General features: G+C 32.1%; 1 protein-coding gene across 5 annotated transcripts in view; it reads right to left on the minus strand.

Moving 5' to 3' along the window:
- The window catches only part of Lar (tyrosine-protein phosphatase Lar), a 1,676,858-nt gene that overhangs the window by 795,034 nt on the left and 859,266 nt on the right, over positions 1–22,558 (minus strand). For all 5 annotated transcript variants that reach the window (XM_072529515.1, XM_072529513.1, XM_072529514.1 and 2 more), the window contains exon 3: positions 15,456–15,587. In XM_072529515.1, the coding sequence (XP_072385616.1) occupies positions 15,456–15,587 (132 nt within the window). The remainder of the gene's footprint in view (positions 1–15,455; positions 15,588–22,558) is intronic.

The raw sequence follows: 22,558 nt of genomic DNA on the forward strand, positions 1-22,558 counted from the left end.
TAAAAACGTAAATGATGTATCCTCCATATCTGACTGAATTACTAATAGTGGGATTTTCCTTTTATTGACTTCCTCTTTTAATATGGGTAACCACATCCTACTGAATTCTGTCAGGGAATTTGCGACGTAATTGGTTTCATTCAGCCGCTTCTTTGATTTTTCTCTTTTTACTATCAGTTTCTTTTGGGATCATGAAAATGTTTATTTTCAAATGCGTGTTTACATATTTGAAATCTATCATATTCTCTATTTTTAATATAAGATTGATGTTCACGTATTCTAACATTTAATGGTCTTAATGTTTTGCTTTAACTAAATAAAAATGATCGCAATCACAAGGTAATTTATACGTACAATTCTTTGTTCTTTCTTGTTCATTATTAGGGTTGGTTTTAGATAAAATAGATCTCAATATGTTGTTTTGAATATTGTTAAATTTTTTCCTATAATTTTAAGTTTTTCTGATAATTATTTTATGTATGGTATTGTTATTTTCCTTATATGTTTTCTTGTGTAGGCTATAGGATCTCGTTCTAAATTGTTCTGTTTCATTACGTCGATTCTTGAAAATTCCTTATTTTTAAACAAAAAGGGATAATCATTTATTAATAAAACATATGTTAACAAATGTTCTCCTCTAAAAACGAATTTTCGTAAGAACAAGTAATTTTGGCTCTATCTTATAAGGATTTATTGATTCCCTTTTTAATATTGATGATGTGATTTGATTTGTAATTTAGAGATAGGCCCTATTGAGAATACATCATATACATAATATATCTATAACATACTATGGGTTTTAAATTTTGTTAAGTAATAATATTTGTTTCAAAATCTTCCATAAATATATCGGCTACTAATGGTGTAATGTAATACCTGTTGGTGTGTGTTGGTTTCTATACCGCTGAGTCCCATATCCAATATCGTTTTTGGAAAATAAAACATCCAGGAAATATAGTGTGGTATTACACTTCCCTTCCGTGGTTAATGTTATTGTCTCTCCTTTATCGTTCCGATCATTCAGGAATGTGTCCAACAACTCTGATCCATGAGGCCATATTGAGAATACATCATCTACATACCTCCATCATAATGTGGGTTTTAAATTTTGTTTAGAAATAATATTTGTTTCAAAATCTTCCATTAACGTATTGGCTAATAATAGAGATAAACTGGACCCCATTGGTGGACCAAAATTTTGTTTATAGAATTCATTCATTTTTATCTGTGTTGATTTTATTTATATTTCGTGGTCGATAAATATCACAGGCCTACAGAAAAAAATTTTGTTTTGGTGCCGTGAATCTTTAAGCTGATTTTTACTATATTAGGGGAGATAAATCGAAATATGGATTCCTTTTTTCTGTATCAGCTCTAGTTTTATGGATATGGTAGTTTTAATATTTGAAATAATGGGGAATATGCTATTCAAAGGAATATACATTGTTAATTTAACTTGTTCCTTAGTATATTAATTTGTTGTTCTCACTGAATTATTACCTTATTTATACAAGAAATATTATTTTAATGTCGTTACATTACTATTTTCTAAGGAAATAAAACAGCTTGGAAAGTATTTTTAAACTTTTAAAATGATACATTTACCACTTGTAAACCCATTCAGCATCTACCTAATAAAATACTAGGTGCTTCAAAATCACTATTAGTGCTGCTATCTGTCGATGACTAAGCCCAGTTAGTAAAATTATTTCAATAAGTATCCGCTAAATGGCATACTCATTCATGTCTACTGCTGATATTGTTGCCTTTGTTATAGTCAGTTTTGTGTAGATATTCATAACAAATATACATAACCTCCAATTTTTGTGAGTTGTTCAAAGTGTATCAAATCTTTTCCTAGTTTATATTAGTTTGATATTCAAAAATGAGTAGTGCAAGTCGCAGAAGTTGTGTTAATCATCCTGATGTGTTTTGTTACGTTTGTGGGGAGTATTTGTACATTACTTGTACATTACAAGAAAATAGGAAAAGTATTACTGACTTTGTAAAACATGCATAGGGTAACGGGTACAGTAACAGTTGTTGGCCGGTCACTAGTGATTGGCCACTTTCACAAAAATCCGAATAATTAAGGTTTTCAGAAACTATAAGGAAATAAATTTATTTGTATTTAAATTTGGTAACATTGCTGTATATTTTTTCTAGCTATCATCTCTCTCAGTTAATATTATCTAGTAGTTACGGCGTGTGTTGTTTGAAGCCTAACAGGTGCATCCAGTTTTAAGAGTTTTTTAAAGAATTTGTTAAGGAAGGCTATTCACGAGGTAAGTTTTCTTGGCTAATAGTATTACGTATCTGGGTATTAATGTTTTATGGCGATTTAGTGGGGTACATCTTACATTATCAGTGGTTTTAGTAGTAAGGTTATGAATTTTTGGCGGTAAATTTGAGAGGCCAAGCACTGTATCTTAAATATGTCCGTGTTATAATGATTGGCCTGCCGGCCAATTACTGTATCTACTTTGAATTAAAATATTTACTATAATTTATGCTTTTTTAGCCTAGTTTGGTCCAAGATAAGATATTTCAAATATTTTTTCTTATTTTTTAAGGCAACAACCACTGGTTGGCCGACTGCCAATCACTAAACCACAGGGTGGCCAATAACTGTAATGTGTAATAAGAATTATTTTTTGTCCGGATTCGTATTTATAAAATTACAATTTATTGTTTTAATTGTTATAAAATTAGTGGTTATGTGTATATTAAATCAAATTTTAAACGTCCGTATTGTAGCTAACATTATTATTATAGTTAAATGATTTTTATTTTTAGAATCAAAAATGCCAAATATTAAACCAATTAAACCATTAAAGGCAAATTGGAACCGGGCAGTATTAACTTTATAAGCGAAAATCCGAACTCAGTAGTTACCAAAGAGAATTTTGCATTAGTACTAAACCCAGCCATTAGTCAATTAAAATCAGATTCCATAATTAATGGCTTTAAAGCATCTGGATTGTATCCATGGAACCCTGAAGCAATAGACTATTCCAAATGTTTGGGAATCAGATCAAAGACCCGCATTAAGGTATTGATCACACTATTTCTATGACAAAATCAATAACATATGAAGATTTTGTACACACAGTTGGAGCCGCAAAAATATTAGAAGTTCAAAGTTTGGATAATTGCGAAGAACTAGATGGAGATTCAAAATTGCTCTTTAATATATTTAATTTATTTCAAAATATCATAGATCCACCCACGATCCAGACTACAGAGACAGGTGGAATCACAAATGATATACAAGATACTTCTATCATCACAGAAATCATTTTCAGATATTACACTTAACCCTGTAGGTGGCAATGAAATCATATTGCCACAAGAGTCAATTCTGGGAGCAAAAAATGTCAAACTGTTGTGAAGAATAAAGAAAGTGTTACAGTAAATACATTTGATATTGCAGATACAAATATTTTGAAAGCAGACACACTTATTGATCATACAATTAAAAGCACTACTTTGAAAAGTGGAATTAGAGTACATATACCAGATGTTATTGTCCTCTAAGAAAATTCTGTAAAGGAAAACGTTAATCTGTCCACAATTGATAACATATTTTTTGATGTTTGCAACAATATGAATTCATCAAATTTTAGGAATACGTCCCAAAGCAAATGTACAAATTTGGAAACCAGCAAAGAAAATCATGAAGAGTCGGCTAAAAGAAAGTTATTTTTTGAAACTGAGGGATATCCAGAACATGAAAAAATACAAATTCTATCAGATATAACGGTGAAACAATCAGACGGCACCAACTCACCTGTAAATAACCTTTTGTATACAGGATTGTGTTATGCTTGTTCCTATATTATATCGAAATCAAAAGTTGGAATAAAACGTCTATTTTGTATTAGAGGCTACCATACTGGTACTTGTCCTAAGAAACAACAAGGAATTGAAAACTTAAATAGTTTTGTGGGCATTATCTGCACAAACAAAAAAAGAAAATTAGGAATTTTATGAATGGCCAATGACTGTAATTCTATATGCCAATAACTATGTTTGTATGGCCAATAACTGTGGAGTTCTGTAAGTAATTGTGTTAATTTTTAATATACATTATTATTTCTAATTAAAATAACCTGAGTTTTTATAAAATCTGATGTTTCGTTACTATTAAAAAACCCTTAGAAAATATTTTACTCTAAAAGATACCAATTTACAATTCTAATTCAATTGGCAATTCCTTAAGTGGCCAATCACTATACCCGTTACCCTATCTTGGATATTTTGGTGTTAGGCTTGGTGGTCAAGATAAATGGAATCATGGACACCGCATATTGTATGTAAAACATGCACAGAACACTTACTGCAGTGGACCACAGGAAAAAGAAAAAGTATTAAGTTTGGCGTGCCAATGGTATGGAGAGAAGCTACAAACCACGTTGATGACTGTTATTTTTGTCTGGTCAATGTTTTAGGGATCAATAAAAACAATCGCCAAAAGTGGTTAGGTATATCTTGATTTACCTTTAGCCACACAGCCAGTACTCCACTCAGAGGAATTACCGATCCCAGTATTTCAACTGTTACCTGACATTTGTGAGGATGAAGGTAATATTTTTGAACATATTTCTGACTCCAATAAAAACAGTGGTACTGATTACGACAGGGCAATAGTAAACCCACAACTATTTAGTCAAGAAGAACTAAGCGATCTCGTTAGAGATTAAGCCTTATCGAAGAAAGCGTCGAAACTTCTGGTTTCAAAATTGAATGATAAAATTTTACTGGAACAAGGCACAAAATTACTTTTTATAGAATAAGGGACAAGGAACTGCTACCGTTCTTTAACCAAGAAGAAAACCTTACTTTTTGTTTGGACGTTAAGGGGCTCTTGGAGAAAATAGAGTTTCCACACAACGATGCAACTGAATGGCATTTGTTTATTCATAGCTCCAAGCGCAGTTTAAAATGTGATCTGCTTCACAATGGAAACAAGTTTGGCTCAACACCAACTGCTCATTCAACCGTGATGAAAGAAGAATGTGCTACAATAGCTTTAGTTTTACAGAAATAATATACTTTCTTCTTGGGCAGTAAAGCGACTACACAGAATATCGTTGTTTCTTGTGCCTTTGGGATAGTAGGGACCGAAAAATCACACCAAAAAAGAGTGGTCTAAGAGAAAAAAACTTGGTAATTGGACAAAAGAACATTTTTGCCCAGTCTTTAGTCGAACCAGAGAAAATAATCTTACCACCCATCCATATTAAGCTAGGCGTAATGAAGCAATTTGTTAAGGCACTTGATTCTAATGGACCATGCTTCGCCTACATAGGAAAGAAGCTACCTTAGATAAGTACGAAAAACTGAAAAAGCTGGAATCTTTGATGAATCACAGATCAGACTTCTTACAAAGGATCCGGCTTTTGTGGGATCAATGAATAAGGTAGAGAGAAAAGCTTAGCTTTCATTTGTGGACATAATGAAAAGTTTACCTAAGAACTTAGGTGATACAAGTGAGGAGCAAGGAGAAAGATTTCACCAAGACATAAGAACTGCTACCAAGGAACATGGGATACCCATATAATGGCAGATTTTTGCTAGAGTTTGAAGAAAGACTGTTTAAAAGTGCATTCCAGGAAATCACGCAAGCGAAGCTTTCGTTACGTCAAGTAAGCTTTTTTCTATTTTGTTAGGTTTTTTCTCAAAACTAATTGTATATCTGTTTCATTGTGCAAAGGGTTTTATTGTGGTTAAATGGCTTAAAATATACGTATTTTCTAATTGTGTGATTTTGATTTGAGTTTAGTGTATCCATATCAGCATATTCGTATTTTATTGCATAAAAGCTGTCATGACCTACGTTATCTTGAAAACTAAAGCTGATAGGGAAAAACTAAAGCCATATTTGGAATCAGCACCACAAATATAGATAAAATCAGCTCTAAACACTTTGGCATCAAAAACACTGTAGGCCTGTGATATTTTTTGAAATCCATTCTTAACATGCTTTTCTTTGGTTCTTTCATTCTTTGCATAGTTTCTTATGTTTTCTTTTATATATCTTTTTACTTTGGTAATATCGTTATTTATATAGATCTTTTCTTTCATGATCTTCAATTTTTTTTTCTACTTCTTAACTCAACCCAACATGTTGTCTCTTCAAATATTTTCGCTACATTTACTTTTTAGCTCCTATTTCTTTCCTGATAAAATTCTTTATTGTCATTCGCAATTCGTCCTGCACAATATTTTTTATTTTTTGTCTTTATATTAATATATTTTTTATTCGTTTTTGATTTTCTATTTGGCAACCATTTATTTCTTCAAAGTGATCTCTTTTTTAATTGCTCCAGATTGCTCCTTTTTCAGATCTGTTATTTTGTTTTAATATTAATTTCGTTCTTCTATAATCTCCTTGATCTTGTGGTCTGCTTATTTCATATATTTGCCCTTTTTATGTAGTTCGTCCTTTATTTCCCTTAAAACATTCGTTATTTGTTTTACCAGTTTTATTATTGGTTCTGATACGCATTCATTTTCTTTTTTTTTTCATGTTCTTCGGCTCTTTTCTGTTCTTTTAAATATATTTGTTGACATATCTATTAAAGTAGCTTTTTTCTTACTTCCATCTGTCATGGAATCATCCGAATCCATTTTCTTGTACCGCGATAAGAGCCATGACCCAGGTCAACCCTTCCTCTCAGAGGCCCAGTTCTTCTCAGTACTGTTTATTATCTAAATTGAAGTGTCATCATCATCAGCCGTTATAAGTCCACTGCTGGACATAGGCCTCCCGTAAATAATTCCAATGTATTCTATCTTAAGCACCCTGAATCCAGTTGTGCTGAATGCGCGTGATGTCATCTGACCACCTTGTTGGAGGACGTCCTCGATTACGATAAGCATCGTGTCTAGGTCTCCATCCCAGAATTTTCTTCGTCCACCTTCCATCTTTTAATCTGGCAACAGGCCCCGCCCAACATGAAGTGTACAAAAGTTAAATCTAAACCAAATATTATTTAAAGATGTAAAGTTACTTTGTAACACTTTGAAAATACGTACGTCCACCTTTATGTATACAATTTAGTTATATATTGTTTGCTTATTTTTTCCCTTCTATGCATTGGTTTCATCTGGACAAACTATTAGTTAATATTTCTTTTGTACTTACAATTAATAAAATCTATATTTATCTGTTTTCCATATTTTTAAATGTTTAATTACAATCACTAACTACTTATTTGCGTTTAAAATACTATTGTCCAAAAATTAGTAGATTACAGAGCAATTTTTAAACGGTCTAAACACGTGCCGACAGAATCACCCAACTGAGGTGACCAACAACGTTCGGCCCGCCGGTTGGTGTGTGCGTGTAGCTTTGTTGACCATCAAAAATAGTTGTACCTTACTGTCGGACTGGCCGATTTGGTTGTACAACCGCTAGGCCAAACAACCAACTTCCCCACCCAATACCTGTCGAGTCGGGTAACAACTTTTTGTCGGCCAAAAAGCCTACACACACTTACCGTCGGGCCCAACATTGTTGGTCACGACAGTTGAGTTGTCTTGTCGGGAATTTTTGTAGGGGATTTTAAACACCTTTTCACTTCGACTAGAGATTGGAAAGGAAATATTTAAATTCTAAAGCAGGATTTCGTATGAAACTATCTTCTACTGACCACATTTTCTCCTTAAACCAATAATAGAAAAATAATACCACAATATGAAGAAATTCATATCTTGTTTGTCCACCTAGGAAATCACCTATGATAGCGTCCCACTGAAGAAGCTGTGGAAATCACTGGAGATGACCAATATTATTATAGAATTAATAAAAGCCATTAAAGTACTTTACAGGTAACCCATAACAAAAATAAAAACTGGTACACGAATAACAACAGGGTTTATAACATAAAGAGGATTAAATCAAATGTGTTGCCTGTCGTGCCTGTGATAACTTTGTGACTCTATGGTATAAAACTCAGAAATTAATTGAAGAGTACCTTCCTTCCTAATTCCTTCTCCAGGAACATGTTATTCCAACACAACAACATGGATTTGTCTCTGGTCGCTCTACTCTAACCAATCTCTTACATTGTGTTAACGACTGGACGTCATCCCTTAACAGTTCGCAGCCGGTTGACGTTGTTTATCTAGATTTCTCTAAAGCCTTTGACCGTGTACCTAAGCGCAGACTTCTACATAAGCTAGAACATTTCGGAGTTCGCGGTACTTTACTTCGTTGGATAGATGATTTTCTGGGGACACAGAAACAGGACAGGTTAGTGGAAAGTGGAGTGCCTCAGGGTTCCGTCCTTGGACCTCTGCTGTTTACGGTTTACACCAGCGATGTTCCTTATTATGTCTCAAGTAAAATATCGTTCTACGCTGATGACACAAAAATATATGCCAATTCAATCACAAACCAGCTAACCCTCCAAATGGACTTGGACTCTATTTTAACTTGGTGTTCCCAGTGGTTACTACCCTTAAACGCCGAAAAATGTGTATTGCTTCGAATTGGTAAAAATAACTCACTTGTGCCATACTTTGTTAACGGGCAGCCATTAGATTCAGTGTTTTCGTATAACGATCTTGGTGTTATCATAAACAGCAGCCTAACTTGGTCCGACCATATTACCTCTATTTGTAAACGTGCGAACTCCAGACTGTATCTTATTCGGAGGTGTTTTTCGAGAGTTTTAATGCAATCATTCTGTAAACTTTACACTCTATACGTAAGACCCATACTTGAATACGCTGGACCAACGTGGTATCCTGATCTGGTTCGAGACAAGACTATGTTGGAAAACGTCCAAAGAAAAGCCACCCGAATTTCTTTGGGACCGAGAAGACCTTCTTATGCAGAAAGACTTAGTATGGCTAACCTAACTTCCTTTGAACTTCGCCGACAACGTGGAGACTTAATTACAACTTTTAAAATATTAAAATTCAATTTTGGAAATCTCGATGAAATTTTTATCATTAATCAAGATGAACGCCTCAGAGGTCATCAGTTCAAACTGAAGAAAGAAAATTTTTCTACAAGATCAAGGCAGAACTTTTTACCAAATAGAGTTTTTGAGTGCTGGAATAACCTTAACGATAACATTATCTCTGCTCCCTCTACCAATTCGTTCAAAAACAGACTTGACCGTTTTACATTATAGTTAAAATTATGTTTTTCTTCTAAACCAAAAATTGTAACTTTATTTCTTTTATTTGTAATTTTTGTTTTTTACTAATAGGTTATTAATGACATTTCTTTGTTTTTGGGCATAATAGGGACTTAGTTCCTCTACCCTCACTTATGTATAATAATAATAATAATAACCTAATACTTGTGCATTGGAGGGCAACAATAAGATCTCATATTAGACAAAACCACACTGCAAAACTCGGCTACGACTAAAAATATCTAGGTATCAACATTTTGCACAATAAAACATCAGACAAAGCCAGAAGAGAAAGAAATACGGTAGGTATGAAAGCTATTACAGTATTTAACAGTATTTAATGGGACCAATCTATAAGCACAGAAAATAAAAAGAGGATATATGTATCTCTCATTACAGCTGTGAAGTATGGCCACTTAAAGAAAGAGCATTGGTTACGATGAGAAAAACGGAACTGAATTTTTGGAGAATACCAGCAGATAGGTCTAGTAGAGAAAGGATTAACAATGAAGGGATCAGAGAAATAATAGGAATCAAACGAACGATCACAGATGAATTATCAACAAAACAAATTATCTGGTTTCTGACATACCTATACAAAAAATGGATGAACCTTGGATACCAAAGAAAATAGTAAAATAACAACCAGAAGGTAAGAGAAAATAAGGTAAATCAAGATTAAGTTAAAGAGAAGGAAAAGGCAAACATACGAGGGAAAGAAACACGGAAGAGGGCCTATGGAACAACCGGACGAAGCAGCGATTAAAAGTTGGAAAACTGCAAAGAACATTATAAACCGACATGTAGTAGTAATAGTATTATTAGTAGTACTCATAGTATTAGTAGTAGTATTAACGTTGTTTTAAAATTGCATATTGATCCTTTATAATCTCATAAGTATAACAATTACCTTACTCGCATAATAGGAAACACGAATACAAACTTTGAAATACATTTTAAACAAAAAACAAATATAAAAATAATACAAATTAAAAACAAAACAAATAATGTTTTTTACTACGGCATTGAGCAACTCGTCTAAAAACTCCTGATTTTTCACCAAAACAAGCGAAAAGTGCTAATTACAGCCATATAGCCCGTCCGGATTTTATGTAGGAGTTGCACGAAGTAGCTTACGGCTTTCCATGCATTTGTATGTGGCCATGGCCATTGGTAGCCGACAAATTCGGTGAACGACAAGTCCGATTACGGTCGCCAGAAAAAGCCCATTTACAAACACACTAACAACCAAATTGCTCGAAACAGCCTGATCAGCCTCCAAGGACCAATTTCCACGTCAAGCCGGAAAAGGACGTCGCCCAAATGTTTCTCTGCGATTTTAGTTGGAGGAAACAAAGCGATGCGAGGACGCTGATAAATATGTTTTCAAATGCAAACAAGTGTTTACTGCAGACAATTATAGTACGTTGCAAAGTTCCAATAGGAGAAATTCGAGATTCAGTTTTGTAGAATATAATCCGAGCCATTCAGGTTTCTTTTTAATAGAATGCACTATTCCTGATATTCCTTTAGACACAAAAAAATATTAATATTTAAAAAACTTCTGGACTTTACTTTTAACTGTACTTACTAAACTTAATATGGAACTCTGGTTAATTTTTATTAAGTAAAATAAAATTAAACAAAACGCACCGCTGTTTTGAATTTACGCAAAATATAGATAAAATAAATGAAAATTTTTTTCTAAAATAATATTTAAAACTTCTAATAATATTCTTTTCAGATAGTCCGGTAAAATAAGGATGCAACCTCGGAATGAAAGATTATAAGCTGAAAATTTGTATACGCCTTTGATTTGATGGTATAAAACTTACCTCAAAAGTCTCATATAATCACGTGTCCGCGACTTAAGATATTTAAGGTCAAAGGTCACGAAAATGAGTTTTTCTGCAAATATCTCGTTTCCCTTACACTTTATGACATTTAAGATGGTAAGAAAAATTGTAGAATGGAAAATTCTCTTCAATTTTTGTCTCAAGTACTTTTATGTACCTTCAACCCTTCTTAAGATAGAGCGCAAAGAGTGAGGGACCGCTTACCTGTGTATACGGTAACGCGAAGTCAGCCAGTAGGATTCAATAAATAATAAGTTATATAATTAATTATTCACTTAAAATACTATTATTATCATTAGATTTTTATTATTTATTATTTAATAAACTATATTTATAGATATTAATTATAAAATATATATTTTTTATATAATATTTATTTTATTTTTAACAAACATACAATATTAAATGAAATATTTCAAATGAACTTTAATGATATTTTTAACAGCTGTATATACGATAAATTAAGATCAAGTGCAGAATTCAACAATAATCATTTTTATATTTAATTAAATACTGAAAAAATCATATTTATTATTTTTTTAAATTATATATTTATTTATTAATTAAATAATCGATTTATTAAAGTTACAAATATAATATATATTCTTTTATTATGTATGGTTAATATTTTTGTATTAATTTTCTTCTTCATCGTCTTCTTCTTCTTCTTCTTCTTCCTCTGACTGCTTAATATCGGATTCATCATCATCATTCTCGTTTATTAAAGTATCAGAATAAAAATATTCAAAAATATCAGGTGCATATTCACTTTCTTCATTGAAATCATCTGAAGTTGATGAAGCGTTTAGACATGATCGTCCATTACACTGTTCACAAATTAAAGTACATTGCAATCCTGATTTCCTGCATCCGCAATTAGAACCACAACCTTTCTTGCAATTGCAAAATATTGTATTCAGCAGTTCTTCTGGTGCTGGCGGTAATAATGTTGTTATTGGTTCCAGAAATTCATTTTGCATTGCCAGCCGAATTCTTGGGGTTCTAAATCATTTCCCAACCAAATTTGGGTCTGATAATAGATACGAATGATATGCTGACGAGCTGCTGCACTTGAAGGTGGAAGACTTGATAACTGCACTGGTTTGTTGAGTCTTGTTGATTTGATGAACTGGGTGTATCGAAAAGAGTCTATATCGTCTTCTGATGTTGGAGCATTATACGCTGCTAAGAAAATACGTACTCCATTTTCAAATAATTCTTGTACAGAGCAGTTTTTTTGTTGAAATAGTTGAGGTGACTGATGTAAATGGTGATTTTTTTCGTTAATATTTTTCGATAACATTTTAATAAACTATATTTTACCTTTTCTATAAATCGCAGAAGTCGTATCACATCCACTAAACGCGTGTAAAAATAAGATGTGTTTCTTAGAATGAGGGTATTTATCAAAACTTTTCGATGAATATAATTTTGTCTCCGCATTACCCTTACAAATTAAAAAAAAAAATTTTGTTGATGAGATTGAGCTCGTCCTATTAAGATAACTAGCAAATCAATATCTTCTCCTACAATGACGGAAGTTTTTCTTACATGTTAAGACTCTGCAGTAGCTGTTTCTACAATGAAAACATCAGCATCATCTCTGGCTTGTTTTGTAGTGATATTAACAGCTTTTAATTTGTCGATAAGCATGTCTATAAAGATTTTTTTATTAGATGTGTTCAATAAAAATTGTTCTTGGCTGATAGGCACATTCATTGTTTCATCAAAACGGAGTTCGTAAGATTTTGAAATACCGGCAGTTCTTCTTAGTTGTTCCATTGCTTTAATGTTCTTAGTGTAGTCTGAGTAACCATCAAATACAACAACGATACTAGAGCCATAATGTGTTTGTAAATATCTGACGTATTTATGTAAAATATTACAGAAAGTATCATCTTTATTCCATACAACGCGGTGCAAAAGAAATCCACCATCGATAATATATGTTGTAGTGATTTCATCCAGTTCAATATCAATAGGAGTCATACTTTTATATAGTGCTGATTTTGTTGTTTTTCTCATGCCATTATTAAAAAAAAACCGGTTAGGTCATATATAACAAAGGAGCATCTGCTACAGCTTCGCAGAAACAGCAACCGCCGTACAAGAGATTTGAATTTCGAGATATAATATTCGTAGTAATATGGACGAAAAGTATTTTATTTAATATTGTATGTTTGTTAAAAATAAAATAAATATTAATAAAAAATATATATTTTATAATTAATGTCTATAAATATAGTTTATTAAATAATAAATAATAAAAATTTAATTATAATAATAGTATTTTAAGTGAATAATTAACTATATAACTTATTATTTATTGAATCCTACTGGCTGACTTCGGGTTACCGTATACACAGGTAAGTGGTCCCCCACTCTTTGCGCTCTATCTTAAGAAGAGTTGAAGGTACATAAAAGTACTTGAGATAAAAATTGAAGAGAATTTTCCATTCTACAATTTTTCTTACCACCTTAAATGTCATAAAGTGTAAGGGAAACGAGATATTTGCAAAAAACTCATTTTCGTGACCTTTGACCTTTAATATCTTAAGTCGCGGACACGTGATTAAATGAGACTTTTGAAGTAAGTTTTATACCATCAAAATAAAGACGTATGCAAATTTTCAGCTTATTATCTTTCATTCCGAGGTTTGCCCCCTTTTTTGCCTTATTTTACTGGATTAAGATAGCTTTCTCTATTGATAATAACATATTGCAGGTCCATTATTTATCGTATAGATATGCCGCAACATGCTAGCGATTATATTTGCACTGTATTGTGGGTATTATTCATTTCCCAATTGCTACATTAACCATTGTGATTATGGTTAGCAATTAAATTATTTGTAACCTGGTACCTTTTTTTGAAGATGTTGGAGAGGCATATTACCTTGTGTCACTTAAATAATAATTAAAGATAATTAAAGTAAATCTGTTGTGAATTATGTTTGAATTATTAAAGACATGTTTTTGTGCTGTTTTAATCTGAAATCAGAACAATAAACAAACAACATATTTATTTTGTACGTAACAAATAAAATCTGATTTTAAATTATTGAAAGGGATTATAATAATGTCGTTCCTATAGCTTACGCATCGCAACCAATTTAAATGTATTAAAATTAAATACCATTCGCTCCTATGATACAGTCCGGATTTCTCGGAAACTAGTCAGTGGCGTGCCTCTCTCAAATTCAGACGTACAATGAATATCCACAACAATCTCCAATAATGCTTTAGCCCCATTTATTTACAAATCGTCTAATCCACAGATACCATCCAAACGCCATGTTCTACGTCATTTCCGTCAGTACCTTTAACTGACCCTAATAACGAATGATATGTAGTTTCCAGTAGGAAACGTCTGAGAAGTCCAGAGGAAGAAAATAGAAAATCGACAAGACAAACCAAACTCAATGAATATTGGCTAAGCAATAGATTTAGTAGCCTCAGTGAACAGTCAGAAAAAGAAACTATGGAAATACCAGACGAAAAAATATAAATCTCCTGATAGCACTGTTAGATGAAGAAATTGCAGGTAACTACAGTACTATAGCCAGTACTGAGGAGGTGAAAATACAGGTTGAAATGGAAAAACTTATTTTAAAATCATAAAAGCCCTAAATGAGAAAAACACGCAATATCATACATATACAACTAAAGAAATAAAAACATTTAGAGTAGTACTAAAGAACATCTACTCTTCAATAAAGACATAGAAAAAAGCTTAAAAGACCTAGGACACCAGCTCACAAACATCTAAAATATAAAACAAAGGTTCGCTAAAAAAAAACTACCTATGTTCTTTATAGATCTAAAACAAAATGAAAATAACAGAAACATATATACAACGAAACATCTAGTGCACTCAAATGTAGTTTTTAAAGCACCACGCTCCAAATTTTTGTCGCAGAAAGCCTTGCTGTGTAAAACGAACAGAGAGATACCAATGTTAGATGTGTCAACTGTAACAAAAATCATCCAGCGAATTACAAAGGCTATATAGTCTATAAAAAAGTGCAATAAAAAATGTACCCAAAACTAAGACAGAAAAACGACCATCCAGATAATAAAAGTACATCCAATAATCAGCCAGGAATCAAATACGCATTAAGAGCACAACCACACACACCCCAAATAAATTACCAAACCACATCTAATCTAGCTGTACAACAAACTAATGATATAACAGAATTATGATCCATGATGAAAGAACTTATAAATAAAATGGGTACAATGATAAATCTGATCTCCACTCTCGTCAATAAAATATCCCAATGCCTCACCTAATTAAAATTACTGAATGGAACGCCAGCGGCCTATGCAAGCACGTGCTGACTCACTGAATGTTTTAACCTTGTTTAAGCTATTGTGCTTCTTCAAGGATGGTTTTATAATTGAAACTTTATTTTAAAACTTCATGTAGCAATGTACTTACTTGAAACTTTCTTCCCGTTTTTCTTCCATTGTATCACAGGGGTAGGATCCCCCTGAGCAGCGCAATAAAACGCTGCGATACCTCCAGCTCTAACTTGCAGATTTCTTGGCTTTGTTTTTATTTCTGGAGGATCTGTAACAAAATATAATAAAAATAAATTTTTGTATTCTTTATTTAAAATTTTCATTTTATATTACTCTTGATATATTGCTATCTGTGTTATATAATTAATGTCTTATTGTTGATATTAAAAATAAATTTAAATTTATACTCCGTCGATCTTTTAAATGTTTAAAAAAAGTTCATACGTTTCATAACAGTTCTTATATCGTCATAGTGAATAGTTCGAATAAATTGCATAAAGGAAATTCAGATTAGTTAATTTTGTATAAGTTCCGTTTATTATTAGGTCTTTAATTTTGTCTTCATATTGAATTTTATCTATTGTCACAGTTGCATTTATTAATATTAATTAGGATTCATTATTTTTTAAAGTTCTTACGGCTTTTAATTCGTCTTTGCATGTGTTCTGTATAATTGTATTAGACTTTTCCAATTAAAATTTACATAGCACTCTATAGTCTTTCTTTTCGTGGGTTGATAAATAATTAAGATATTTTCTTAACTTAGCTAGTTATGTTTAATTTTAAAATAAATGGATAGGTAACAGCAAAGTTTAGACCCTTTGACACTATTAAATTCTCCGTTGGATTTAAATGTCTACCTGATCGATCAACAACTGTTGCTAAGATGTTATTCTTTCTTATTAGGTTATCTAAAGTATATATACAATAGACATATATGTATCTTGTTCTAATCTAAAAGAATATTAAATTTATTTAAATGTATATTTGTTTGTTTCTCATATGAATTTTGATATATGACTGTATAACCAATGGACCAAACGCTAAAAATAACTTTATGATTAGCGAGCTATTTCTTTCTACCCAAAAAAATTAGTAAAACTTGTTTTGGACTTCTTTATTTAAGTTATACTAACATTAACATAACATAACGTCCACTCCTTATTTAACTATACCATTTTATACTCAAAATATTATCTATTACTATTATATGATATATTAATATTTTTTTAACGGATAGTTATTACTTCAAAAAAATAAATTCTATCTTCCTCGCCTCTGCGCCCTATCAAAATCCCTTCGTTTTGTTTCGCTTCGCCAGTAACTCCATTTGGTTATTTCATTCCCGAAAATCTAATAAAAACAAAGAGAAATTCACTGAAATATGAAATATCGCACTTTAAATTGAATTAGCTAGTCCAGAAAGGTAGCAAAAGCAAACAGGGTATAAGTAAAACATGCAGTAGAGAAACATCGCGATATAGTGAACAAAAACATTTACTATTTTAGAGGGTCCAGGGACAGCTGTCGAGAGGGGCGTCGACTCTAATTTTTACTATTCGGTTTTAATTAATTTTAAACATTGTTATTATGTTTAAATACGTTAGTGACTATAATTGTACATGATTGCTCGAGAGTAGCAGTAACAGCATCGATAATGTTTAGCGAGTTAACTTATATAATGTCTGTATACTTTTTAATAACAATTATTAATTATCCGGTATTAGTTAGTGCTATATTCTTATCGCGTAATATTTATTGTTGTGGTTGGATAATTCGCATATTCGTTTATTCAATGACTGATTTAAATTTAGGCACTTTTTATTGGTAATTCTTATTTTTCCATTAATTGTATTAATTATTAGTACAGCCTATGGAAATTTATCATCATTAGAATTTTACCTTCGAAGGCAATTTTTTAGTTCTTTAGGTTATTTACTATATTTTGGTATCAGAAAATATTATACAGATATATTAACTGGATACTAGAATAATAATATAAATATTTTGGTATCCAGTATGGTAGTAAATAGCTGGAGATGGTGTAAAATAAAGTTCATGTAATCTGTTGGCTAAGGAGTAGTGGTAGGGTTTTCAGTCGCCCTGTCGCGGAAAGCGCCCCTAACATAACTTACGTAGGCGGGACCAACGACTTTTCGTGTCCTCCGAAGTGCCATGACGTCTCAGTTAAATAAGAAATTAAAAAAATTTTGACAGTGGCGAGAATTAAACGCGGATCCTCTAGCTCAGTGGTTCTCAACCTTCTTTGAGTCCTGTACCATAAAGCTCTTTTTATTATTTTTTTAGTAACACCTAACTGAAATACCTATCTAGCTAGGTAGTCGTGTTACTAATGGGCGCTACAGCTCTTTGTGAGCCTTGGTCTGCCTCTAAACATTCTTTTATCCTTCCCTGTCGAGTGTCTGTCTTCTCCTTTCCCTTACTACAATCTCCCTTAAATCTTCCTGCATATCGTCTAGATACCTGAGTTAAGATCACCCCATTCTTCTTCTTCCAACCGGCCTATTTAAAATTATTATTTTACAAGGTAATTTACTGTCATCCACCTGCATAACGTGACCCTATCTATCTGCAGGCATTGACTGTCGTGACTATATTAGGCGGTGTATTTTATGGTTTTCATGATAGCTGCATCACCAAAAAGTCTATAGAGTTCGAAATTATATCGCTTCCTCCACAGACCCTGTTCGTGAACTTCGCCATATATGGTCTTTATTACTTTTCTTTCAAAGATTTGTAGTAACTCTTCATCTTGGGTCATCACTGCTCATGTTTTTGATCCGTAAGTCAGCACTGGTCGTACTATTGTTTTATAAAGTTTGCACTTTGTTACTCCTGACATATTTCTTGCTCTTAGTTAAGGGCCTAGGCCAAAATAAGAGTGGTTAGCCACGCATATTCTTTTTCTTATTTCTTTGGATGTGTTGTTTTCGCAATCAACCAGTGACCCCAAGTAGCATAACTCTTTCACTGTTCTATAGTTTCGTGCTGCATCTCTAAGTTATTTTGTTGCATTCCTGATATAGCCGGATTTCTGTGAGTTAGTCAGAAGTCCGATATTTTCTGTGGTGTTTTTAATACGCATGAAATCATCAACTGCTTTATTTAAATCAACAGCATATGCCATTATTTGTAAATTACGGGTATATATCGTATCCGTTAAGTTTATTCATAACTTTTACTGACGCTAGGTTGAACATCACGCATTATAGCGCATCTCCCTAGCGCAGTCTGTTTGTTGTAAATAGTTCTGAAAGATCCCCTTGAACTTGCACTTTACATTCAACCTTCCTTATTACCATCCTTCACTAAATTGCTTTATTCATTTCTCCTAAAGTTAGTAAAGTTTGTAGCTCAGTTTTCTCCTGTTCTAGTTCTGTATCATCTCTTCCTTCAGCTCTATGTTGTAGCTCTCCATTAAGTAGCGTAGTAAAGTGTTTCTAATACCTTTTTAGTACTTCTACTTTGTCGTTAAAAAAGATTCCTTTATGAGCCTTGACTTAAAAAGCTTGTGGCTTAATTTTTTTTCTTTTTATGTTAAGTTGTTTGTAAAATTTTCTGTGTTCGTGTTCTCTATTTATTTTTTCATTTCTTTGAACTCTTTAATGATTTGTTGCTCCTAATACTTCTGTTTATCATTTTCAGATATGCGTTATGCTTCTATTTGGTTACTAATTTGCATTTCTCATTAAACCAGTTGTTTCGCTGCCTTTGGGTACCTCACCCAACTCTTCATCTGCGGTCTTTTGCAGCGCGGTTTTTATAAATTCACTTTATAAACTTACTTCTGAGAGATTCTGATAGTTTACAATTTAAGAATATTTGAAAATTTCTTACGACGTCAATACACTTTGAATTATTAACGTTATATTTGTACGTTTTTGGCTTAGACTTATCGCTGTATTATAGCTAGGTAATCTAATTAATTATAACATTGCTGAAATTTTAAGAAATTAATAAAATAAAATTTAACAAGACTAAAAGTTTTTTTAGATCATATTTTTAGATTTTATGGTATAGGTATAGTCAAAGATTAGAGTCTACATTAAGTTTGTTTCTGTGTAAGTTCTTAATATTTAGCATTGCGGAAAATCCATTCTCGCACAGGTGAATATGTTGTCGAAAAGAGTATTAAGTATTTTAAAGCGCGTTTTGCAAGATAAGGAAAATCAAAATTCCTTCATCAAGGTCGCATTGCCTATAGTCCAATTTTTATTTCTTCACCATCAAACAAAAAATCAGTCAGTTCTTGTTCAGTTGCACTTAACCTGGATCGACGACTCAACAAGAAAGGGATTGCGTATCTATTCAAATTCGGAATAATTTTCTGTGAAGTAAATTGCTTAATTAATGTTATTACAGTGAATCTTACAAGGTAACACTACCACAGAAGTATTATTAATTTCATCATCTACAACGAAGCTTGCAAGGGTTGGAAAATGGTGAAGTAAGTTGTTCCCAAAACTTTTTTTACAATTTACCATATTAGTAATAATAAAGCGAGTTATATATTTGCCTTCTAAACCCAAATTCAAATCGTTTAGTCTGGTAAATCTACTAGCTAGCAATATTTTAACTACGAAACGAAGTTCAAATAATCGAGATAGCACTTTTCTTCTTAAAAGCCAGACACCTTCTATATATAGAAGCAAACTCTCGTGAATACTTGGCTTTTCGTAACACAATAGCAAAGTAATGTAACAAAGCTCTTGACTTAATAAAAGTTACTGTTTTAACACAGTCGTTCGAGACTTGCCTTAATTCATCTGGCATCTCTTTAGCTGCCACAGCTTGACTGTTTATGCTAAAGTGAACAAAGACACATTCCGAAGTGACCGCTATAATTCTTATTACAACGTCTTCATATTTTCCTGTCATTGCACGTGCACCATCTGAACATTCCCCCACGCACTTAAGCCAATCCAAATCATGTTTTGTAAACGAATTATTCATTTTATTAAAAATTTCGACTGATGTTGTCATACAAAAAAGGACTCGCAAAATAAGAATTATTCTTTTAAAACAAAAAGAGAAATCAAACGATTTCTACCTAGCGAAACCGAATTCAAATTTTTACCACTGTGTTTCCTAAAATTTGCGAAACAAATAGCTGGATAAATTACTCGGCAAGGGAATCTAAAATTGCATTCCACATGCCGTTCATCCTGGTCAAAATTCGTAGTGAATTCAGTTTCTGGTACTCCAAACGAAGTAAGTAATAAAACATAATGATGGTCTTTTAGATTTTTGTTTTGATACAGGGCAGCGACAACCGCTTATACGTATTTCGACCTCTTTAGGTCTCTTCAGAACGGTATAGCCACTGCTCTGAACCAAAACAAAAATCTCTCCCGTCCTAGACAATAGTTATCAAAATAACTATATACGGACGTAACTACGCCATCTAAAGACAAAAAGAAAAATCAAACGATTTCTACCTAGCGAAACCGAATTCAAATTTTTACCACTGTGTTTCCTAAAATTTGCGAAACAAATGGGACCTGGATAAATTACTCGGCAAGGGAATCTAAAATTGCATTCCACATGCCGTTCATCCTGGTCAAAATTCGTAGTGAATTCAGTTTCTGGTACTCCAAACGAAGTAAGTAATAAAACATAATGACGGTATTAAATTTTTGTTTTGATACAGGGCAGCTTTTTGTTGTCGGTCTTGCAATCTTTTCTAAAATTGGTACTAGATTAAGGGTTGGTCAGTTTAACAAATTCGGCAGATAGTCAGCAAAGGCTAAGCTAATTTCTTGTTTCTAATTATATTTTATTACATGCTGGAAGAAAGTGTGGTAAATGTTTTTGTTTTAAAAAATGAGAATTTACTAACTCCAGCAGACTATCTGTCTTTTTAAATTTAATTCTGTATCCATACATGACTTGTATTGTGATAGATTATCGTTTAATTGAGTTTAAATTTTTTAGTGCACCACGTTTCTACCACTATTTTACGGATCTATAAATAATCTCATAAAAATCAATACTCTCAGCTAAATGCAACACAACCCACACAGACCAGTTTTGGAACACTAACCAATTTTATTAAAGAGTTAAAGGCATAAAGTTTTCATGAGGAACGGATACAATTTAGATGCCATCGGAGTAAAGTACATTATGTGCTGTACTTACAACATCCGAGTGGATCTTTCGTTTCATTTTGCCATTTTGAAGTTAAGTGGAGCTTTCGGAATTAAAATGTTCGATCTTCCAACGAAAAGTGATAAAAAATGCACTTTCATTAATTTGTTTTACCTTAGTTGATTGAGTCAGAAAAGAACTTTGATCTTGGTTTTAGCTTTCAACGTTCGAGATGAAAATAAAATTGCAGAATTGACTTTTATTTTTATACTGCGCGGATTTTACATAGATATCGGGTGATTTATATAATTTATACCGATCTAAATATAAATCTTATTTATAAGAAAAATAAATGGCTTATAAAAAGTTACTGAACTAGTTAATATATTTCCAATACCATTACAAGAAGCTTCAGCTTGCAATCTCAATATTTCCCGCAAAACAATTTGTTAATTAAAAAGTTAACATGACTTTATAAACTAAGCATAATATTTAGATATGGTAGAATTTAGTGTAATCACTTTTAAATTAGGCATATCAAATTATAATATGTTAGCTGTAAACGCAACAACACTGATGAGATAATGTTGGTTTTCTCACTTTACCATAATGGGGTAAATTAAAGATTAAGGATAAAGTTCTTTTCCAGTGTAGATAAAGCGAGTTCACAGTACTGAAAAACTAAGAAGCGTTATGTACAATTTATTTATTTGAATTGAGAACTTTTTGATCATACTTGATTTGGAAATACATAATAACACAGCTTTTGTAGTAAAATATTACTATACAATGGTTTTTATACGGAACAGGTATATGGAATAAACGATGTTACAGTATATAGGCAGTACAGTAGATTATCGAGAAGCTTCATACTAAATTTTCCGTATTTTTAAAATTTAAATATTAGCTTTAAATTTAATAAAGTAACTTTATTATTTATTTATCATACTTATTTTAAACAAATTATATTATCATCACATAATTTAATAAATATTATTTTGCTCCCAACGCCACCCGTTGACGTATTAACAAAGCATACGTGGTTTACTTATGACAGACCTGTCAAATCCAGACAAAATAATTAATTAATAATAAAATATAAATAAATATCATTTGATAATAAATTTGAGT

The sequence above is a fragment of the Diabrotica undecimpunctata genome, chromosome 4 (assembly GCF_040954645.1).
Source record: "Diabrotica undecimpunctata isolate CICGRU chromosome 4, icDiaUnde3, whole genome shotgun sequence".
NCBI classification, from domain to species: domain Eukaryota; kingdom Metazoa; phylum Arthropoda; class Insecta; order Coleoptera; family Chrysomelidae; genus Diabrotica; species Diabrotica undecimpunctata.